Genomic DNA, 16,783 nt, shown 5'->3' with positions numbered 1-16,783 from the left:
GGTCTGGGGCTAAGTACACAATGATGAACAGAGGAGGCAGGGGCCCTGCCCTATTGGAGCCTACAATTTAGTGGGAAGACAAATATTAAATAATAATAGCTACCTCTGTTCTAATTAGGTGCCAGGAGCTCTTCAAAGTACTTTATGTGATTTAGCCCATTTAATACTCACAACCCTGCGAGGTAGATACTATTATTCTTCTCAGTTTTCAGATAAGGTACTGAAGCACAGAAAGATTCAGTGACTTGACCAACATCACACAGCTGGTCAATGAATTGCCCATACATCCAAGCAGGCAGTCTGACATCAGAATTCACTCTTTAGACAACCACATGCTAGCTCTACTGCCTCTCATAGCAGTAAATATATCATTACAAATTGTGATGGGTGCCATAAAATAAAAATACAGGGTGTGCTGAAAGAAAATGGGGATATTTTCTCCTTCCTTCCACTTGCTCTTCCAGCCCACAACTGCACAAAACGTTTCTAATCATTCCCACTTCATCCCTGCCGTTACTAGCCTGAGAGAGAACATTGTCTTATCTCCAAGGTTGGAGTGCAGGAAGGCAAAGTTCCACCTGCATCCTTGGCTCTGGCCTGGTCTCCCTGAACAAACCGTGCCTGAAGGGTTTTATCTAATAATGGCCCTGATGCTTACACAAGTCTAGACTATCAGCTTCCAGAGGGAAGGCTGCTGAAAGCACTGGCTCTGCACAGGCTGGGGGCGCCGCCCGCGTGTGCAGTCTGACGCCGACTTTTTGACCTTGGCCTCTTCTCCACGTCGTATGAGCCGGTCTGGGGGCTAAAGACTGCTAGAAAACTCGGTGGTCCAGACCGGTACATATTCCCAAAACACACATATAGCACGCACATTCCGAGCCCTTGCAGGGTCTGCCCTGGGACAAACCCACAGGTCGCTAGGCTTTCGGCTCCCTCGGGGTGGCCCGGGGCTGGGACCCCCGCTCCTCTCTGCTCCCCTCTGCTCCCCTGAGCGCGCGGCCAGACCCGGGCGGCTCCCGGGGCGGGGCGGAGCCGGCGACAGAAGGCCCCTCCCCGGAGGCGGTCCGGGGGCCGGGCGGGGGGCCGGCGGGACTGGGGGCGGGGCAGGCGGGCGGGCGCGGGGGTGTCCCTCCCTCCCTCGCTCTCCCCGGTAAAGTCTCGCGGTGCTGCCGGGCTCAGCCCCGTCTCCTCCTCTTGCTCCCTCAGCCGGGCGGCGGTGACTGTGCACCGACGTCGGCGCGGGCTGCACCGCCGCGTCCGCCCGCCCGCCAGCATGGCCACCACAGCCACCTGCACCCGCTTCACCGACGACTACCAGCTCTTCGAGGAGCTCGGCAAGTACGGCCCTCACTCCGCCCGCCGCGGCCCCCCACCCTGTCCCCGCCGCCCGGGCGCTATGCGGCTCCTCGCCCCGCCCCCCGGCCCTGCACCGGCCGCTGCAGCGCCCCCTCGGCCCGCCCCACCCCCAGCCTTTCCCGCCTGCCGCCTCCGGGGCCCCCTCGTCCCCAGCTCTCTGTCCCGCAGCCCCCTCCGCGCCCTGCAGCAGCTGCCCAGGCTGCTGCACACCGCGCTGTCGCGGGGACTGCAGCCCCCGGACCGCTCCTCGGAGCCCTCCAGCCCCGCCCCTCCCTCATCCATCAGGCGCCCCCCATTCTGACCCCGCCTGCTCGCCGCGCCCCCTCCTCACCCTACTCAGGAGCTCACTCAGCACCCTGTCTCAGGTCCCACGCGCCTGGCACTCAGGACCCTCCCTGGCCCTGCGGCTCCAACCCCGCTGCGGTGCCTGAGTGTGGGGGGGATGTTTGGTGCCCGGCCCCGCCCCCCGCTAGTGATGCTTCCAGGATCCCAGCCCCGCTTCTGGGCAGTGCTGCAGCACCCCCTTATCCCCTCCCCCTATCCCTGCAGTGGTCCCGGGAGCCGCGCGCCGCAGCCGCGGCATCCCCCTCCCCTCTGCACTGAGCTGGCCGCTGCAGCAGCCCCGGCCCCCCCCCACCCCCACCCGCGGCGCCGAGCCCGGCCACTGCAGCCCCCGCCCTGCCCGCCCCCCTAGACGTTTCCAGAGCTAGAGAGTGCGAGCTCCCATTTGGGGGGAAAGTAGTGGAAAATATCATAGGGTTGGGGAGCTATTGATGTCTGAGATCCTCTCTTTCCGTGCTGTCAGTTGAGCCGGGGTGCAGTGGGATGAAGCCAGTTGTGGGGGCTCACTTTCCTCATCTTCCCCTATGATTGAGGGAGATTTCCCTCTCCGGATTATACCTTCTGTCTAATCTTCCCTTCCCCTACCCTCAACTACTCCCGCTGAGGGAAGGGCAGGGTCTCTGTCCCTTCTCCTGGTTCTCCTGGTTGGGACTGCAGAGCTGTCTGTGAGATGCAGCAGGTGTGTGTTTTAAGCATTGCCCACCAGCTCCTGATGTACAGCCTGAGGTTGGGGTGTTGCTTTGTCCAGTGACTAGATGTGGGAGTGGGATGTGGTGGTCCTCCATCACATCTGTTCAGTGTCATGCAGTGGCCTCATCCTTCTGCCCCACGTTGGATGGCGATGGTCACTATGCTGGTGTGTGTGATTTTGACTAAAGGGATGGTAATGCGATCATCACTGTTCTCAGACCCGAAGCGTGTCTGTGTCACTCTGCTCTGCTCCGTGTCCCAGTTCTTTCCCCCTTCTCCCTCCAGGGGTGCTTTCTCTGTGGTCCGCAGGTGTGTGAAGAAAACCTCCACGCAAGAGTATGCAGCAAAAATCATCAATACCAAGAAGTTATCTGCCCGGGGTGAGTGTTCCCCCATCTTGGCCTCTCATTAGACTGCCTCGAAGGGCTATAGCTTCTGAAGATGTTTCAGGAATTAGGAGTTGTGCATTTTAGCCCCTGCAGAAGAATTGAGATTTCAGGGTTGGTTGACTTGGAAGCCAGGCAAGGAGTTGCATGGGGAACCAGAAGTGCTCAGGTAGAAAAGATGAGAAAGATGTAAGACATGGAGATAGTTATGAGAAGGAATGGTCCCTGAAGGCTCAAGGGAGTTTGGTTTTTAAGGGAAGAGGAGATGTGGGGAGTGGTGGTAGCATGGAATGGGGAGCTCTAAATTTGGAGTCTCTGTGTTGGGGGTAGTGGTAGCCACCCCAGGCCTGTCCTATTCCCTGTGCCCCAGTGGTGACTTAGGATGGAAATGCAGTAAGTGAACAGCTCTGACAAATCCAGCCTCCCCCTGCCCACCAGGCGGCAGAACAGACTCCCAAGGGAAGGGAATCTGTAAACATCAGGGGAGGCTGCTACTGGCGAGGGCTTCTCGGGAACAAATCCTGCCAGATGAACTTGATTGCTTTTTTGATCAAATTACAAAGTTGGTGGTGCAGCAGCAGATGCAGCCTGTCCTGGGGAGAGGGTGATGCCTCATGGTCTGGAAATCTCAATTGCCTGGCCCGGGTGGGAGCAGCATTGCGTCCAGATCTGAGGATTGTGAAGGCCCAGGTCTTGGGGCCTGCTTTGTGAGATCCTCCCAAGTACCTGAGGCCAGGAGGGTGAGGCCCTGTCTTTCACACCTCGAACCTACACTCCCTGAACCTTGTATTGGGTGCTTGCCAAACTCACCTCATCTGATAGGTATAGACCCAGCAATGTGTGAAGTGCTATGTGAACAGGTCTAGTGAGTACAGAGGTAATGTGGATGGATCGTCATCGAGGGCGACAAAGGTTATTAGACTCAGAGAAAGGAATTAGTATGGGGCAATGGGATGCCACAAATATATTAGGAGCCAGGACAAACACCCTGGGGAAGGTGAGGACTGTGGTTAATAGTGACCCAGGCGTCTCTGGGGTAAGAGATACAGTAAATGTCCCTCAGCATCAGAGAAGCTGTTAAATTCCACAGAGATGACAGTGGGCTTCTGTTATGTGTACAGTTGTTCTGGGACCTGTTTACCAAGGCTGTGTCTGCCTCCTGTCTGGGAGGGCTTCTCTTTATCCCCCAAAACAGAGCTTGTCTTACTGTCTCCTTCCCAGCTTCCACTTCTTGCCATTCCTCTAATTGGCTATGAAGTTGACTTATTTGTTTGTTTTCTTTCTCTCTGGGTACCTTGAGTCGGAGGCGATGGTTGCCATAGAGATATGTGGGCAGTCAGATGCCCTCCTCCCCTGGGGTAGGGGATGACACAGTGGGCTGGGCTCTTTGGCAGACATCCTCTGGCCAAGGGTGCAGGGTGCAGGCAGAGACGACAGTTCTAGAGTGGATACCTCCCTGTGCCCACGCAGCATAGCCCTGGTGCATCAGAAATGGGGCTGGTGTCTGGTGTCTCCAGTTAGTGATGCAATGCTTAGCATTCCTCATCTCACCAGTGTCCTCCGACCCAGGGGTAAGGGAGGGAGGGACTCTAGGAACCAAACTCTAGGATGTGAAGATAGCTGTTGTGGTGACTTTGTGGAGCTGCCTGCCTTTGGTTGTCATTTCCTTCTCCTTTCCTACCCACCTGAACTTTCCTGACCTGTGTCATCATGTTCTATTCCCTTCCTCACCTCCTTTCAACCTTGTCTTGGTTTTCTGACTGACATCTTTCTTTCCCTGCCCAAACTGGATGAGGTTTGGTTTCTCTTTGATTTTTTTTTTTTTCCTCAAGAAAAGGATTCTTGTGTAAGATCATATGCTTCAGACATCAACTCCCCCTCTCTCGAGATGGTTATGCCAAGACTGGGGCTCTGTTGTATGGCTTGCGTGCCAGGTTAACTTAGGGACAGAGGCCTGGTCCTGGCTGATAGGCACAGGTGCCAACAAGACGGGTCAGGAATCTGTCGGTGCCAGTACTGTTTCGAGGTGGGAGAGTGGGAGGGTGTTGTCTTGGAGATGGAGGGACCAAGCTGGGGGCTGTGCTGTAGGTGTGGGCACAGGGGATGTGAGCTTGTGGAGAGTTGGGCCAGGGTGCCCACTACGCTGGTGCCCATGGGGTTAGGGAGTGAAGGCCGTGGCTTCCCTGCAGCCTCTCAGTTTACGCTGTATATTTTATAAAGGTGCAGCAGCTGGGGCTGGGTTTCACTAGTCACTGTCTGTCTGTCTAGGGCTCCGCAGGTGTTGGATTTCTGTGTCTGGGAATGTGGTGGGCCCACTGGAGTCATCCATGAGGGTCCGAAGGGGCTTGCTCTGTTTGCTGAGTCTCTCTGCCTTTTCCTTTCTTGTTTGTGATTTTCTGTGCTGTAAGTCGAAAGGAAAGAAAAGGGTATCAAGCTGCTTCTCCTTGGCATCCATGGTGAAGTGTTCAGGAGGCATGGGGAGAGATCACCTGGTCTTATGGGGGATCTGATATGGATGGGAATCCTTCTTTTGCTCTGTTGTTTCTTGTCATTGCGGCTTCAGAGGCCCACGTTCATAGCCGTGTTACAAGGTAGGGCGTGCGTGTGCCTGTGCATTGAGCACCGTCTTTGTCTGCTGGCCTGTCTACATAAAGTCACTGGAAGTCACATAACGTCACTCCCTTTGCTTGGAACAGTGATAGGTGTGGAGTTGGGGCTCTGAAGGGAGCCTGTGGTTCCAAGCTTAGCTCTCCACTAGGCTGAAGGAGGCATTTAAAATAGGCTTGGATGCAGGAGCTAGTGGGCCAGGTGATGGCAATGATAAGTCGTTATTTTAAGATTTAAGAGCACCCCCCAAGGAGCCTGAGCCCTTATGTCTTTTTTTATTTTTAAATCTTCATATTCCCTTCTTATCTTTATTCATATGCATATAGATTTTCACCTCGTGGAGCCTAACATTTTATATCCTGCTCTCTTGCTTACATCCAAAGCGTTTCCCCATATTGCTATAGTTGAAGGGCAAATGGTCCTTTCTTCTTCCGTAGTTTAGGATTTATCCTTGGAACAGTTAGCATTATAAGAAATCTCTGTATTTGGACCATTTATCTGGATTCCAGTTGCTTTTACTACAGTGGATACTTGGCCTTACTAAGAGATGCTACCAGAAACAGTATTTTGAAATCTGTTACAGCACTTGCTATGTCTATTTATTTAGTCTGTATACCCCCTACCCCCGTGAAGAAATTTCTATTGAGGCTAAATGTAAGCAAGCTTTCCTCTTCCTGAGGACCTGTGAAGTGAGGGTAGGAACCATATCTATTTCTTCACTTCTGTGCAGGCAGGGCCCAACAAAGTGCCTGACACATACCTAGCCTATACATGTTGAATGAATGGATTCAAAGGACCACATAACCGGTCATGGTTGCTTCTTGGCTTTGGCTGTCAGGAAACTCGGAGCCAAGTTGTAGGAACCCTCGTACCTTGTGGCTGGCTTGGGTTCCCCCTTTGTGAATCCATGGAGCCAAGCTGTAAGCCTGACATGACTGTTGGAGAGGACACATGAAGTTATAGACCGTGCTTGGGGCATATATGGTAGATGGGCGATGTAGGAAGATAGTGTAGCTTATGATTCTTTCTTCCCTTCAGAAATGACCTTATAGGGCAATGTTGGGACTTCCTCTCAGCCACAATTTTCAATTTTAGTATGTGTAAGGATCACCTGAGTACTGGTTAAAAAATACAGATTCCTAGTCTCCATCCACAGAAGGTCTAGGGTTGGGTCCCAGAATCTAAATTTTACACAGGTGCCCTAGTGAATTTCATGCAGGTGGTCCCTCAGCCATGCTTTAAGAAATGCCATCTAAAATCAGTAACAGCATCAACAATCACTCTTGCCACATTCTCCGAGATTACCAGACAAACCTTGGCCCAGCCTTTTCTAGGTGGCATCTCTGCCTGTATGTGGCCATCTGTGCACATGGGCTTTTCTGTGATTAGGGGCCTCCTTCTGAGCCCCCAGATTGAGGTGTCAGTCTGTGTCCAAGCCTGTGGCAAGCTGAGTGGCCGAGATTGTGGCATGTTGGCCACCAGAAGGGCAAAGGCTGTCCCTTTCTGGGTCCAGCTGGCCCTGGGGACTGAAATAGGATCCCCCTGGGTGGTGCCAGCTGTAAGTCCCCACCCCCTTAGTGTTGGCCTGAGTAGCCCCCATGACATTTGTGTCCCCTGTGGTATCTCCAAATGAGACTTTCCTGTTAAGGATCTGGGTGAAGTGAGGGGAGGCAGAGAGGGGAGGGTGAAGCAGCAGTGCGGGAGGGGTAGAAGGAAGAGAGATCTATGCAGCACTGGAATGCCAGGACTCTGCGACTTGAGGAAGCATTTAAGGAGGTTGTATGCAGAACTGTGTTTTCCTCCTGAGGATAATAGGCCAGTCAGTTTCTGTTGACAGAGAGATGGGCATCCTGTATATAAGTGACTGAGCTCCACTGACTCGTCCCCCTAAGTGGATGAGAAAACAGCCTGGAGGTCCCTTCTCTGTGCCAAGGCTTATGCTGGGCCGGTTTTGTCATACAGTCACGCTGTGAGCTATGTGTCTTAGTTCATACAACACTGGCCTGTCACCCTGCCATCCTGTCCACCTTCCCAGAGTGACTTCGGGTGCTGGCCTCATGGGGTGGGGATGGAGGTTGGAAGGTGGCCCCATCCTTGATCTCTTCCTGCTGCTTGCCCTGGTCTCTTGTCAGAAGCTGTGTTCCAAGCTTCGAGGCTATGCTGAAACCCTAGAGGTGAGTGGCTGACCCCATTCTCTGGTGAAGCTACAGGCAGGGAAGGGGAGGCGTGGGTATGATGGGCTCCCGTCCCCATCTCTGTGCTCGCTCTCTGGACAGCCTTGGCAGGCCAACAAGGGCCTGATCCCATGGGTGCCAAAAGGGTGATGACAGGAAGAGATGGGCACTTTGCACCTCTTGAGTGCCTCTCAGCAGAGGCCTTTGTCATCTGCCCAGGGCCAAAAAGATCTGCCCCAGGGCCAGTGGGGAAACCAAGGCACAGAAGGTTGGTTTGTTTCTTTTGAGCTGTAGGTATGCCAGTGATTTTGCTAGGGCTCAGACCCCAGCATCCTCAAGCAGTGTGGTCTTCACTTGGCTCCTCCCTTTAAACCAGATTCTGGGCATTTTGTTCCTGTGATGAATGTTGATATATCATCCCCACACCTCCATCTAGGCCCAGAGCTCTAAGCCCAGTGGAGCAAATCCCTCCGTTCTGCTCGCTGAGGCCTCGCTCTCATCTGTACCCCCCGTCTCTGGGTACAGACCCTTTGTGGTGGGGACATTTCCAGCCACTCCCCACCAACACCGTCTCTGCTTCCTGGCTGGGTCCTATCAGCAGCAGCAACAGCTTCCCATCTGCTCCCCTCTTTTCTCCTCTCTCTCTTCCCCTCCCCCCCCCTTGCTGCTGCCCTGGGAGGAGCTATTTTTAGGGGCTGCTTCCTGGGATGTTTTACTTGGGGCTGGTTACCATGAAGGAAATGTCACCAAAACAGTGGGCAAAGGCTGCAGGCACCCAGAGCCGTGCCGGGGGCATGGAGAACTCAGCGGCTGACCCTGTTCTGGCCCTGAGAGCATCCAGAGTGTCCAGAGGCAGAGCCCTGCCTTCTTGGACCTTGCTAGTGACCCCATGGGGATTTTCTCCACCCAAGCTGGTTTGGAAGACCTTTGCTATGGAACAACTTCTTGGTTCCTCTCTCCTTTCCCTCCTTAGTTAAAGCTTCTCTTATCTTACGACACAAAGGCCAAAGTAGGGCTTGGCTTTTTGTGTCACCTGGTTAAACCTGCTTGAGTTAGGACTGAAGAGAAAGGGAGAATACCAGATTAAGGGACAGAACCTTGGAGGTTCACATGAGCACATTTCAGGGCCTATCCCACTGTACTCAATAGCCCTCAGCTGGTCCCGGGTGTGTGAGTGTGAAGGAATTGGAAGCCATGACCCCTGCTCTTACATGGTGGATGGACTTTGCTCTTAATTGGAGACTCTTTGCACCTTTAGAGTGAGATTCAAACAGGAAGGGATGTGGCATCACAGTGTCAGGATGAGGTCAATGGGATTGTGACTTGGGATTCCCACTGGTCAGGGCCCAAGGCCAGGGACTGTTAATAAGCAGCTGGAAATGAGGATAATGACACCAGATCCCTCTGGTGCCCTTGTTTCTTCTCCTCCAGGTGATGCCCCAGAGGCCAGACGGAGGTCTCTGCTGCTTAGTAAGGAAGACGAGGGCACTCAGGAGGGCAGCAAGAGGAGACATTCCACTTGAAGCATCTGAAATTGGGCTTTAGGAAACTGTAGGAATCTTCTCATCGTTCATGTTGGGATCATAGGCACAGACCCTTGAAATACCCTTTGAAAAGTCAAGGATGTCATTGGGATTGGAACTTGGAGAGTGTCCTCATAGCCAGAGTAGAGCTCTGTGTCCTTTCCATGATAGAGGGTTGTGTATTTAGGTGGCAATAGGATCTTATGTGAAACTAGTGCCGGCGGGGTGCCTGGTTGGCTCAGTCGGTTAAACGTCCCACTTTGGCTCAGGTCATGATCTCACACAGTTCGTGAGTTCGAGCCCCACATCAGGCCCTGTGCTGACAGCTCAGAGCCTGGAGCCTACTTTGGATTCTGTGTCTCCCTCTCTCTCTGCCCCTCCCCAGCTCAGACTCTGTCTTTGCCTCTCTCAAAAATAAATAAACGTTAAAAAAAATCTTTTTTTAAATTAGTGCTGGCACTTGTGGTTATAGAGAAAAGTCGCTAAATCAGTCATATCCCTACAGGACCATGGAGGATCAATGGCCAGCCTTCCCTGGCCCCTGATCCTGTGATGGAAGGAAAGTGCATTTGGAGTAGGCTTCTCTTTTGGGTTTAGGGGAGAGGTGGTTCTAGAACTCTGCCTCCCCTTTGCCGTATGCTGTCTCCTCACTGCTTCCTCTTTTCTGTCTCGCTTGGCACTGACCCTCTGGTCACTCCTTGCTGCTCTTCCTGTGATGGGTACTTGGCCTGGACCAGGTCTGGACATACTTGGGCAAAAGGCAGGAGAGGCAGAGCCTCCAGGGATGCCTGTTTCTTGGGCCTGGCTCTGTCTGGAGGGGCTGTTGGGGAAGGCCCAAGCAGATCCCTGATAACAGCCACTTCTGCTTTCTGCTCCTGTTGCTACCTCTGCTATTGAGGGGGAGAACTTTGCAGAGAGATGTGGTTGGAGCTGGGCTGAAGGTCGGCAGGGGTGGGTCTCTCCATGGCAGCAGCACACAGGCAGGCAGGAAGTGGCCCTGTGCAAAAGCGGGAAGTGGCTGTTGTCAAACAGGAAGGGGGGGCTGGGCCACGTGAGGGGGCGGGGAATAGCCCGCTTGAAAGGTGGGTGGGAAGAGGGTCAGCCTTGGAAGGCCTAGGAACGGTGAGCTCCATGGTCAGTGGGAGGAGGGGTGTATCAAGGGAGAAGGCCACCTTTGTGACAAGAGCACCAGCTGGTGTGTTATCACCTTAGGATGCCCAGCCAGGCCCTTGACCTGCCATTGTGGACCAAGTCAGTTCAGTGGCCTCACCTCTTTTGGGGTTGTGATACTGTGCGTTAGCCAGGACAGCCCTTGCAATTGGGAAAGATGCTCTACAAACCATATTTGTTCCTGAAATACCACAGCCTCTGCTAGGGTGGAGCTCTCTGCTTTTTCCCCAGACGTAGACCAGTCCTGGAGGGGACTACAGGCCAGGAGGTGTGTGGAGGAAAGAGACAGGAGACAATAGCAGAGAGGCCGGGGTACCGGCTGGCTGTGTATGGTGTGAGGAGGCAGAGAGAGAATGGTTGGCAAAAACCACATGGTTCATTGAGCAGAGCTTCTGCATGGCAGGATGCCACAGCCAACAAAGGTGAGGCTGAGGAAGAGGAGGGATCCTGCAGGCAGTTGCACTTCCTTAGGCTTTCCTCTCTCTGAGAAGCCCCTGTTGCTAACCTTTCACCTGCAGGCTGTAGACACAGGCGGGCCCCACCAAAACAGGAGGGAATACCTCGATGCCCAGGGGGGCTGCAACAGAGCTGAGTCAGAGGGCTCTGCTGGTGTGTTGTGGACTCTCTGGGTGCCCAAGCTGAGAGAGAATGGGTCCAACTCTCTCAGTGTCTCTGGTGATAGCCACGGCTGAGGTTCTCCATGTGCCAGGCACCGTGCCGAGCATTTACCTGATTACCTCATTTAATCTGCAGATATCACTGCCTCTGTTTTCTTTCTTTCTTTGCTTTAAGTTTATTCATTTACTGTTTTGAGAGAGAGAGTGTGAGCTGGGAAGGGGCAGAGAGACAGGGAGAGAAAGAATCCCAAGCAGGCTCCACACTGGCAGTGTGTGGATGCGGAGCTGGAATTCACAAACCACGAGATCATGACCTGAGCCGACATCTAGACTCCGACAGTTAACTGTCTGAGCCACCCAGGCGCCCCTGACTGCCTCTGTTTTAGAAGTGAGGACACTCTTTCCCAAGGTATCTATCTGGCTCCTTTTATCACCTCCATTAGGTCCTAATCAAATGTCATTTCCTTGCTGAGGCTTTCCGTGATCATCCTATTTAGATATGTACTATTCCCCTTCCCTGCTTTATTTTTCTACATTGCACTTGCCAAGACATTTAATGTGCCATCTAGTTCTTATTGTCTGTCCCTCCCCCAACCCAGCGCCACTAGAATATCACCTCTATCAAGGCAGGGATTTTTGTCCTGTTTTGTTCACTGCTGTATCCACAGCATTTAGAACAGTGCATGTCACATGGAAGGCCTCAGTAAATATTTTTTTGAATGCATGAATGAGGCTCAGATGAGTTTAATAGCTTACCTGATATAGCAGGGCTTGGACTCAACCCGGGGCTGTCTGGCTCCAGAACTGTTGTGTTCATGGATGGACTGCATGGTTAAGGATCAGAGCAAAGATGAAGGAGTAGCCTGGGGTTCAGAGAAGACATGGGGACTCAGCTTCTTGGAGACAGGGCTGAATTAAGTGGCTAACAAGGACCCTCTGGACGCTGGGAAGCTCCTTCAAGGAGCTGGAAGGATGAATCTGTCTCTCCTCCTTCTGAGTCACTGGTAAAGCCAGAGCACCCTTATTTTTAGTGCTGTTGCTCTTGTGGGACTGGAACCATTAGCCAGTAAGAGACTTATGGGAGGAGATAAACATTAATCTTACAGGCCTTCCCCTTAGCAGCCACCTCTGCATTGCAAGATGCTGTTCCTCTGCACCTGCCTGGGCAGCCATGCCCAAGGGTTGTGGGTTGGAGGGTGGTGAGGTAAGTGGTCAGAGAGAGGGAAGCTTTGGGGCTGGCTAGCTGGGTACTCCCATCCAAATTTCAGGGGCTGAGAGGAAGGTGGGGTAGCCCTGACATCCTTCCAGCCATATCTGGAAAAAGCAAGCCCCCTGCCAACTGGGCTGGGCTAGCACTACTTTCTCAACTAACTCTAGGGTCTGAAAGTCCCTGGGACTGATGGGTCCCAGGTGATGTGGGAGTGTGGGGTTACCTGTGGTTTTCTGGCTGCATCCCGGTTAGAGGTAATGCCAAACCTGAGGATAGGAAGGAGGGCCTGACCCAGATCTTTGGGCAGCTGGGATGGATTAGCCTGGGCAGCAGGAACTAATCTCTGCCTGTCCCCACCTCCTTTTTCCACAAAGCAGAGCTGTTGCTAGAGGGAAAGTTTAGGACAAAACTAGGGGTGATTGGTGAAACAACAATTAGGAATTCCTTTTAGTCTATAATCCCTGCATTATCACAGACTACATTATCTTGGCAGGCCTGGGTCTGAATCCTAGTTCCTCCCTTTCCACATGTGTGATCTCGGGCAAGTTATTTAACTTCTCTGGGCTTCAGTGTCATTTTCTGTGAAATGGTGACCGTCATAGCACCTACCTGGTAGGATGGTTGTGGGAGTCATGGCAAGCTCTACAGAGGCTCTTTGCTATTAAGGTAGAGGTAGGGTGGGGAGAAGCCCTTACCAAGGGAGGCAGGAATTGTTTGGCAGATGGAGATGTGAAGGTACCTGCCTGGGCCTGGAGACGTCGAGGTGAACTGAGCTATGCCCCCACAAAGCCTGGAGTTTTTACGGGTTGCTCTTACTTTCTTTATCCTGTCATCATAGCATCATGCTGGAGAAAGGGCTCTAGGCTCAGACCACCTGCATCCACTGCCTGCGACCTTGAGCAGGTTCCCTCAACTTTTTAAGCCTCAGTTTCCTCATTTCTTCACTTGTAATGTAATAGAGTTAATCAGATCCTTTACTTCATAGGGGTTTGGTGGGGGTGACATAAGATAATCTATGCCTCTGCCTGGCAAATAGTAAATCCTTAGTAAATAATGGTTGTTACTACTATTGATACTATTGATAAACCCTTATGAAGCCTCTGTTATGGAAGGAACTCTAGGAAGCATCACTCAAAAAGATCCCACCCTTTAAAGAGCTTGTGACCAAAAGATGGTGGACATAATGTATGATGTGAACATTATAAGAAGTGCAGTGGAAGGTGGGGGGATGGTCAGGGGGAGGAGAAGTCCCATCTACTGAGAGGAACAGGGGAGACTTTGTGTAGGAGGGGGCTGTCTGGCAGAATTCCAGCAGGTGGGGTGGAGAGGGCTTCTAGGCCACCTTGCTTTGCATAGTAGCATCCTCTCTTTCTACTTCCTGGAGCTCTGCCTTCCTATGGAAGGAATTGACCACTGTTGCTTGCTTGCATCTGAGATCTCCTAGATTCTGGTCCTTTCACCAAAGCAGAGTAACCCCAGTGCCGAGTGCGAAGAGGTGAGAGCTCATAGCAGTGTATGGCCAAGCAGATCCTGGGGAGAAGCAGGATTACTGTAATATGGGCCTCATAATACTGCCAGCCTCATGGAGTTGTTACGAGAATCAGTTAAAAGCTGTTTCTGCCTGGTGTAGAAGTAAGCTCTCAAGAAATGTTAGCTATGATTATTTTATCAAATCATTATCATCTTCATCATCATCTTGGTTGTCAGCAGCATTATGTTTCAGGGATGCTATGAAAATTCAATTAGAGAATATATGTAAAACTCCTAGCACAGTGCCTGGTCATATAGTAGGTGTTCAATAAAACTTAGCTATTATTAGTATTTCTATCAAGAAAGAAATTCTGGACACCCTGGCCCAGTGAAATCCCTGCTATAGTGAAAAGGGTACCAGAGTTTTAGTTGAAGACCTGGATTCAAATCCCAACTCCACCTGTCACTAGCTTAAGGTGCTTTCCTAGAGCATTACTTCATTTGGAAAAGTGGTCATAATACCTATCCCTGGGATTGCTGTGACTTGCTGCATTAATTCAGCAAATTGTAAAAAATGCATAGTTGGAAGAGTGTGAATAGCAAGGTGGCCACAAAGAGAATGGATGGTTGATGGTTTTTGTTTCCTCTCTTCTGCTTTTAGATCACCAAAAACTAGAACGTGAGGCCCGGATATGCCGACTTTTGAAACATCCAAACATTGGTAAGTGCTTAGGGTATTTATTGGGCATGTTGTAGAAGGCAGGGAGAACAGAGGTGCACTGCTTTTGTGTATGAAACCACTTCTGCCCCTGGGCCTTTACCTGGTGTAATTTTTTTGTCCAAGTGGGATAGCAACTGTGTCTTGCTAAGAATTCTGGGGCGTTCTAGTTTAGAGACCTGAGGGTCTCCATCCCTGCAGTGTTATTTCAGGGCTAGGATGTGAGGATTGGACTCCCTTTCTTCCCCTTCTCCTTCCGTCTTTGGGCTGAGGTCCAGGATCCTCAGCGTGTGAGGCACTGGGCTAGTAGCCTGCCAGCATCCCTCACCAGGGGCCTTCCACAGCCATCATAAAAGGGTCCGGATTTTGTTTCTGGACTTGAAAGAGTTTTGTTCCTGTTAACGGTGTCATGCACACTCTGGGGGTTTCCATGGTGCTCCCGTTTGTATTCCCCAGAGCCAGGAAAGCAAGCTGCCCACCCGCCTGGCTTCTCTGGAGAAGGGATGGCAGGGGCCACTCTCATGGGGAAGGAGAAAAAATTAAGAGGATTTCTCCCTGCTCCCACCCCAACTTGGGGGACAAGAGCACATTGTTGGTTGTTCTAAAGCCTGAGGAGGTTTGCCTGCCACAACCCACTCCAGCTCAGTTTTATATTGTTCAGCTGAAATAGCCTTTGCCAAAAGCGTTGGCTCTGATTTGGTGCTTCTTGCAGAGGGGACAGAAATTGGGCTGGCTGCAGCATCTGAGCAGAAACCCCAGTCTTGACTTGAGGCAGAGCAGGGAGCATCTCCTAGGTTTTCCCTGAAAGCCCTGAGTCATCACAAAGAACAACACGTGTTCCCTGCTCCTCAGGCATGGCCTAAATATCGGGGCTCCCACAGTGCCCCGGAGGCCTCCCCCTCTGCTCTGTTGGCGGCCGGGGCTGTGAGGTGACATGCCGAAGCTGGATGCTTCCTCCGGAGCTACCCAGCCTCTGGTTTCCCAGACCTCAGGCTGGAATGCTTAACGTGAGCCCTTACATGGGAGAGCCGAGGTCGTACTCCGGCCCAAGGGGGAGAGGAGCAGCTCTGAGGTAACCAGAACTCCAACCATGCAGGGCTTTACAGATCGCAATCGGCAGCTTGGATTACACCTGAAGCAGATTGGCAGAGCCAGTGCTCGACTCTGCTGGTGCAGTGTGCTCCATCGAGCCAGCACCTCTCAGCTGAGGGGTCCTGGGCTTGGAACTACTGGAGCTCCCTGGGTGAGCTCTCAAGTTAGACCCTCACCTGAAAACAGCACAGTTGGGACCAATGTATCACCTTGGGTAGGAGAGAAGAGACAATGAGAGGAGTAACTAGACCAGCAATCGCAAATTCAGGAGTGTTTTGTTTGGCCAGCTCATGGTCTAAAAATATTTTATTATTTGCCAATATTTAAAAACGAGATTTCACATTTTGAAGAAAAAAAAAAAATTCTGTTTCCCAGTCTTTCGAATCAGACATTGTGGCTCTCCTGAGCCTCCATCTGCTCGGGCTGGGCAGCGGCTGTCCCTTGAGCCTGCTGGTCACCGTCGTTTGCCACTCTCTGGTACCTCATGTTTGCACTGATTGCCATAGGCTTTTGAGCTTGTGACCTCTAACCTAGAAGTTCCAGAACAGGAAGAAAAAGTGTGTTGGTAGCTAAAGCCATCCACAAACACAGAAGCATTTTGATGTTCCAGTCCCAGGTCTCAGGGTCTGAGGACAGCCACTTCCTTTCCTTATGCTACTTGTGACCAACTCATAGAGTAATGATGAACTGTTCTCATGTAGGGAGGAGAATATAGGGTGGGATAAATGAGGCAGGAGGCGGAACCACCTCCTGGTTGACCTGGTTGACCCTAGAAGGGTTGAGGTAAGATGAAGACAATTGAGAAACGACCAGGAAGGGCAAAAATGGGATTCTAGCTGAAAACAGTCATACCCTTCTTTTTATGCATTTCTAGAAATGAAATATATACTTTTGACCTTTTAGACCTTACTTTGGTTTGGTAGCTCTTTCCTTTTTATCTACCTGCCCCCAGCTCTACCTGGAGACCGTCTGCCTCAGCCATCTGCTCTGTTAGGGGGCCAGCGAGACCCAACCCAGGAAAGGCATCCTCACTTTATCAGCATCTGATTGCCTAGAATTGTGCTTCGTGTCGTGAATGTTCCCAGATCCTGAGGGATGTTGGTCTGAGGCCTTATTCTGGGGTCAAGATCAGGGAGAGGGAAGGGTGAGTCAGGACGGTGTCCTGGGAGAGCTGGCTGGCCAGGCTCTCTGGCTTCCGGTGGGAACCAGGGCTGCTAGAGATGTGGTGGAACTGTGGATCCAGGAGGCGGGGGTTGCCATGGATCCTGATCTGGCTTGTGGCGGGAGAGGAGGCAGTTTTGTGCCCTAATTCACTATTCTTCTCCTCTCTTCGCTGCCCCCTCCTTCAGAGCTTTGGCCCTTTTGGCTCCAGCCTCTTTAACTCCATCCCGCAGGGATACAAGTGGACCAGCCCGAGAGTGGTGCAGA

At 52.1% G+C, this 16,783-nt stretch overlaps 1 protein-coding gene across 22 annotated transcripts in view; it reads left to right on the top strand.

The window, feature by feature from the left end:
• The first annotated feature begins 1,126 nt into the window (after window positions 1–1,126).
• The window catches only part of CAMK2G (calcium/calmodulin dependent protein kinase II gamma), a 56,018-nt gene continuing 40,361 nt past the window's right edge, over window positions 1,127–16,783 (top strand). For 10 of the 22 annotated variants that reach the window (XM_027062305.2, XM_027062299.2, XM_027062303.2 and 7 more), the window contains exons 1-3: window positions 1,136–1,338; window positions 2,674–2,768; window positions 14,207–14,266. In XM_027062305.2, coding sequence (XP_026918106.1) covers window positions 1,274–1,338; window positions 2,674–2,768; window positions 14,207–14,266 — 220 coding nt within the window. In that variant the 5' untranslated portion in view covers window positions 1,136–1,273. Of the gene's footprint in view, window positions 1,339–2,673; window positions 2,769–14,206; window positions 14,267–16,783 lie in introns of all 22 variants that reach the window. The other 12 variants (XM_027062314.2, XM_027062309.2, XM_027062311.2 and 9 more) reach the window with 5 other exon arrangements.

Source organism: Acinonyx jubatus, chromosome D2 (genome assembly GCF_027475565.1).
Source record: "Acinonyx jubatus isolate Ajub_Pintada_27869175 chromosome D2, VMU_Ajub_asm_v1.0, whole genome shotgun sequence".
Taxonomy (NCBI): domain Eukaryota; kingdom Metazoa; phylum Chordata; class Mammalia; order Carnivora; family Felidae; genus Acinonyx; species Acinonyx jubatus.
The sequence above is the reverse complement of the archived record's forward strand: the minus strand, read 5'-3'. Positions and strand labels throughout refer to the sequence as shown.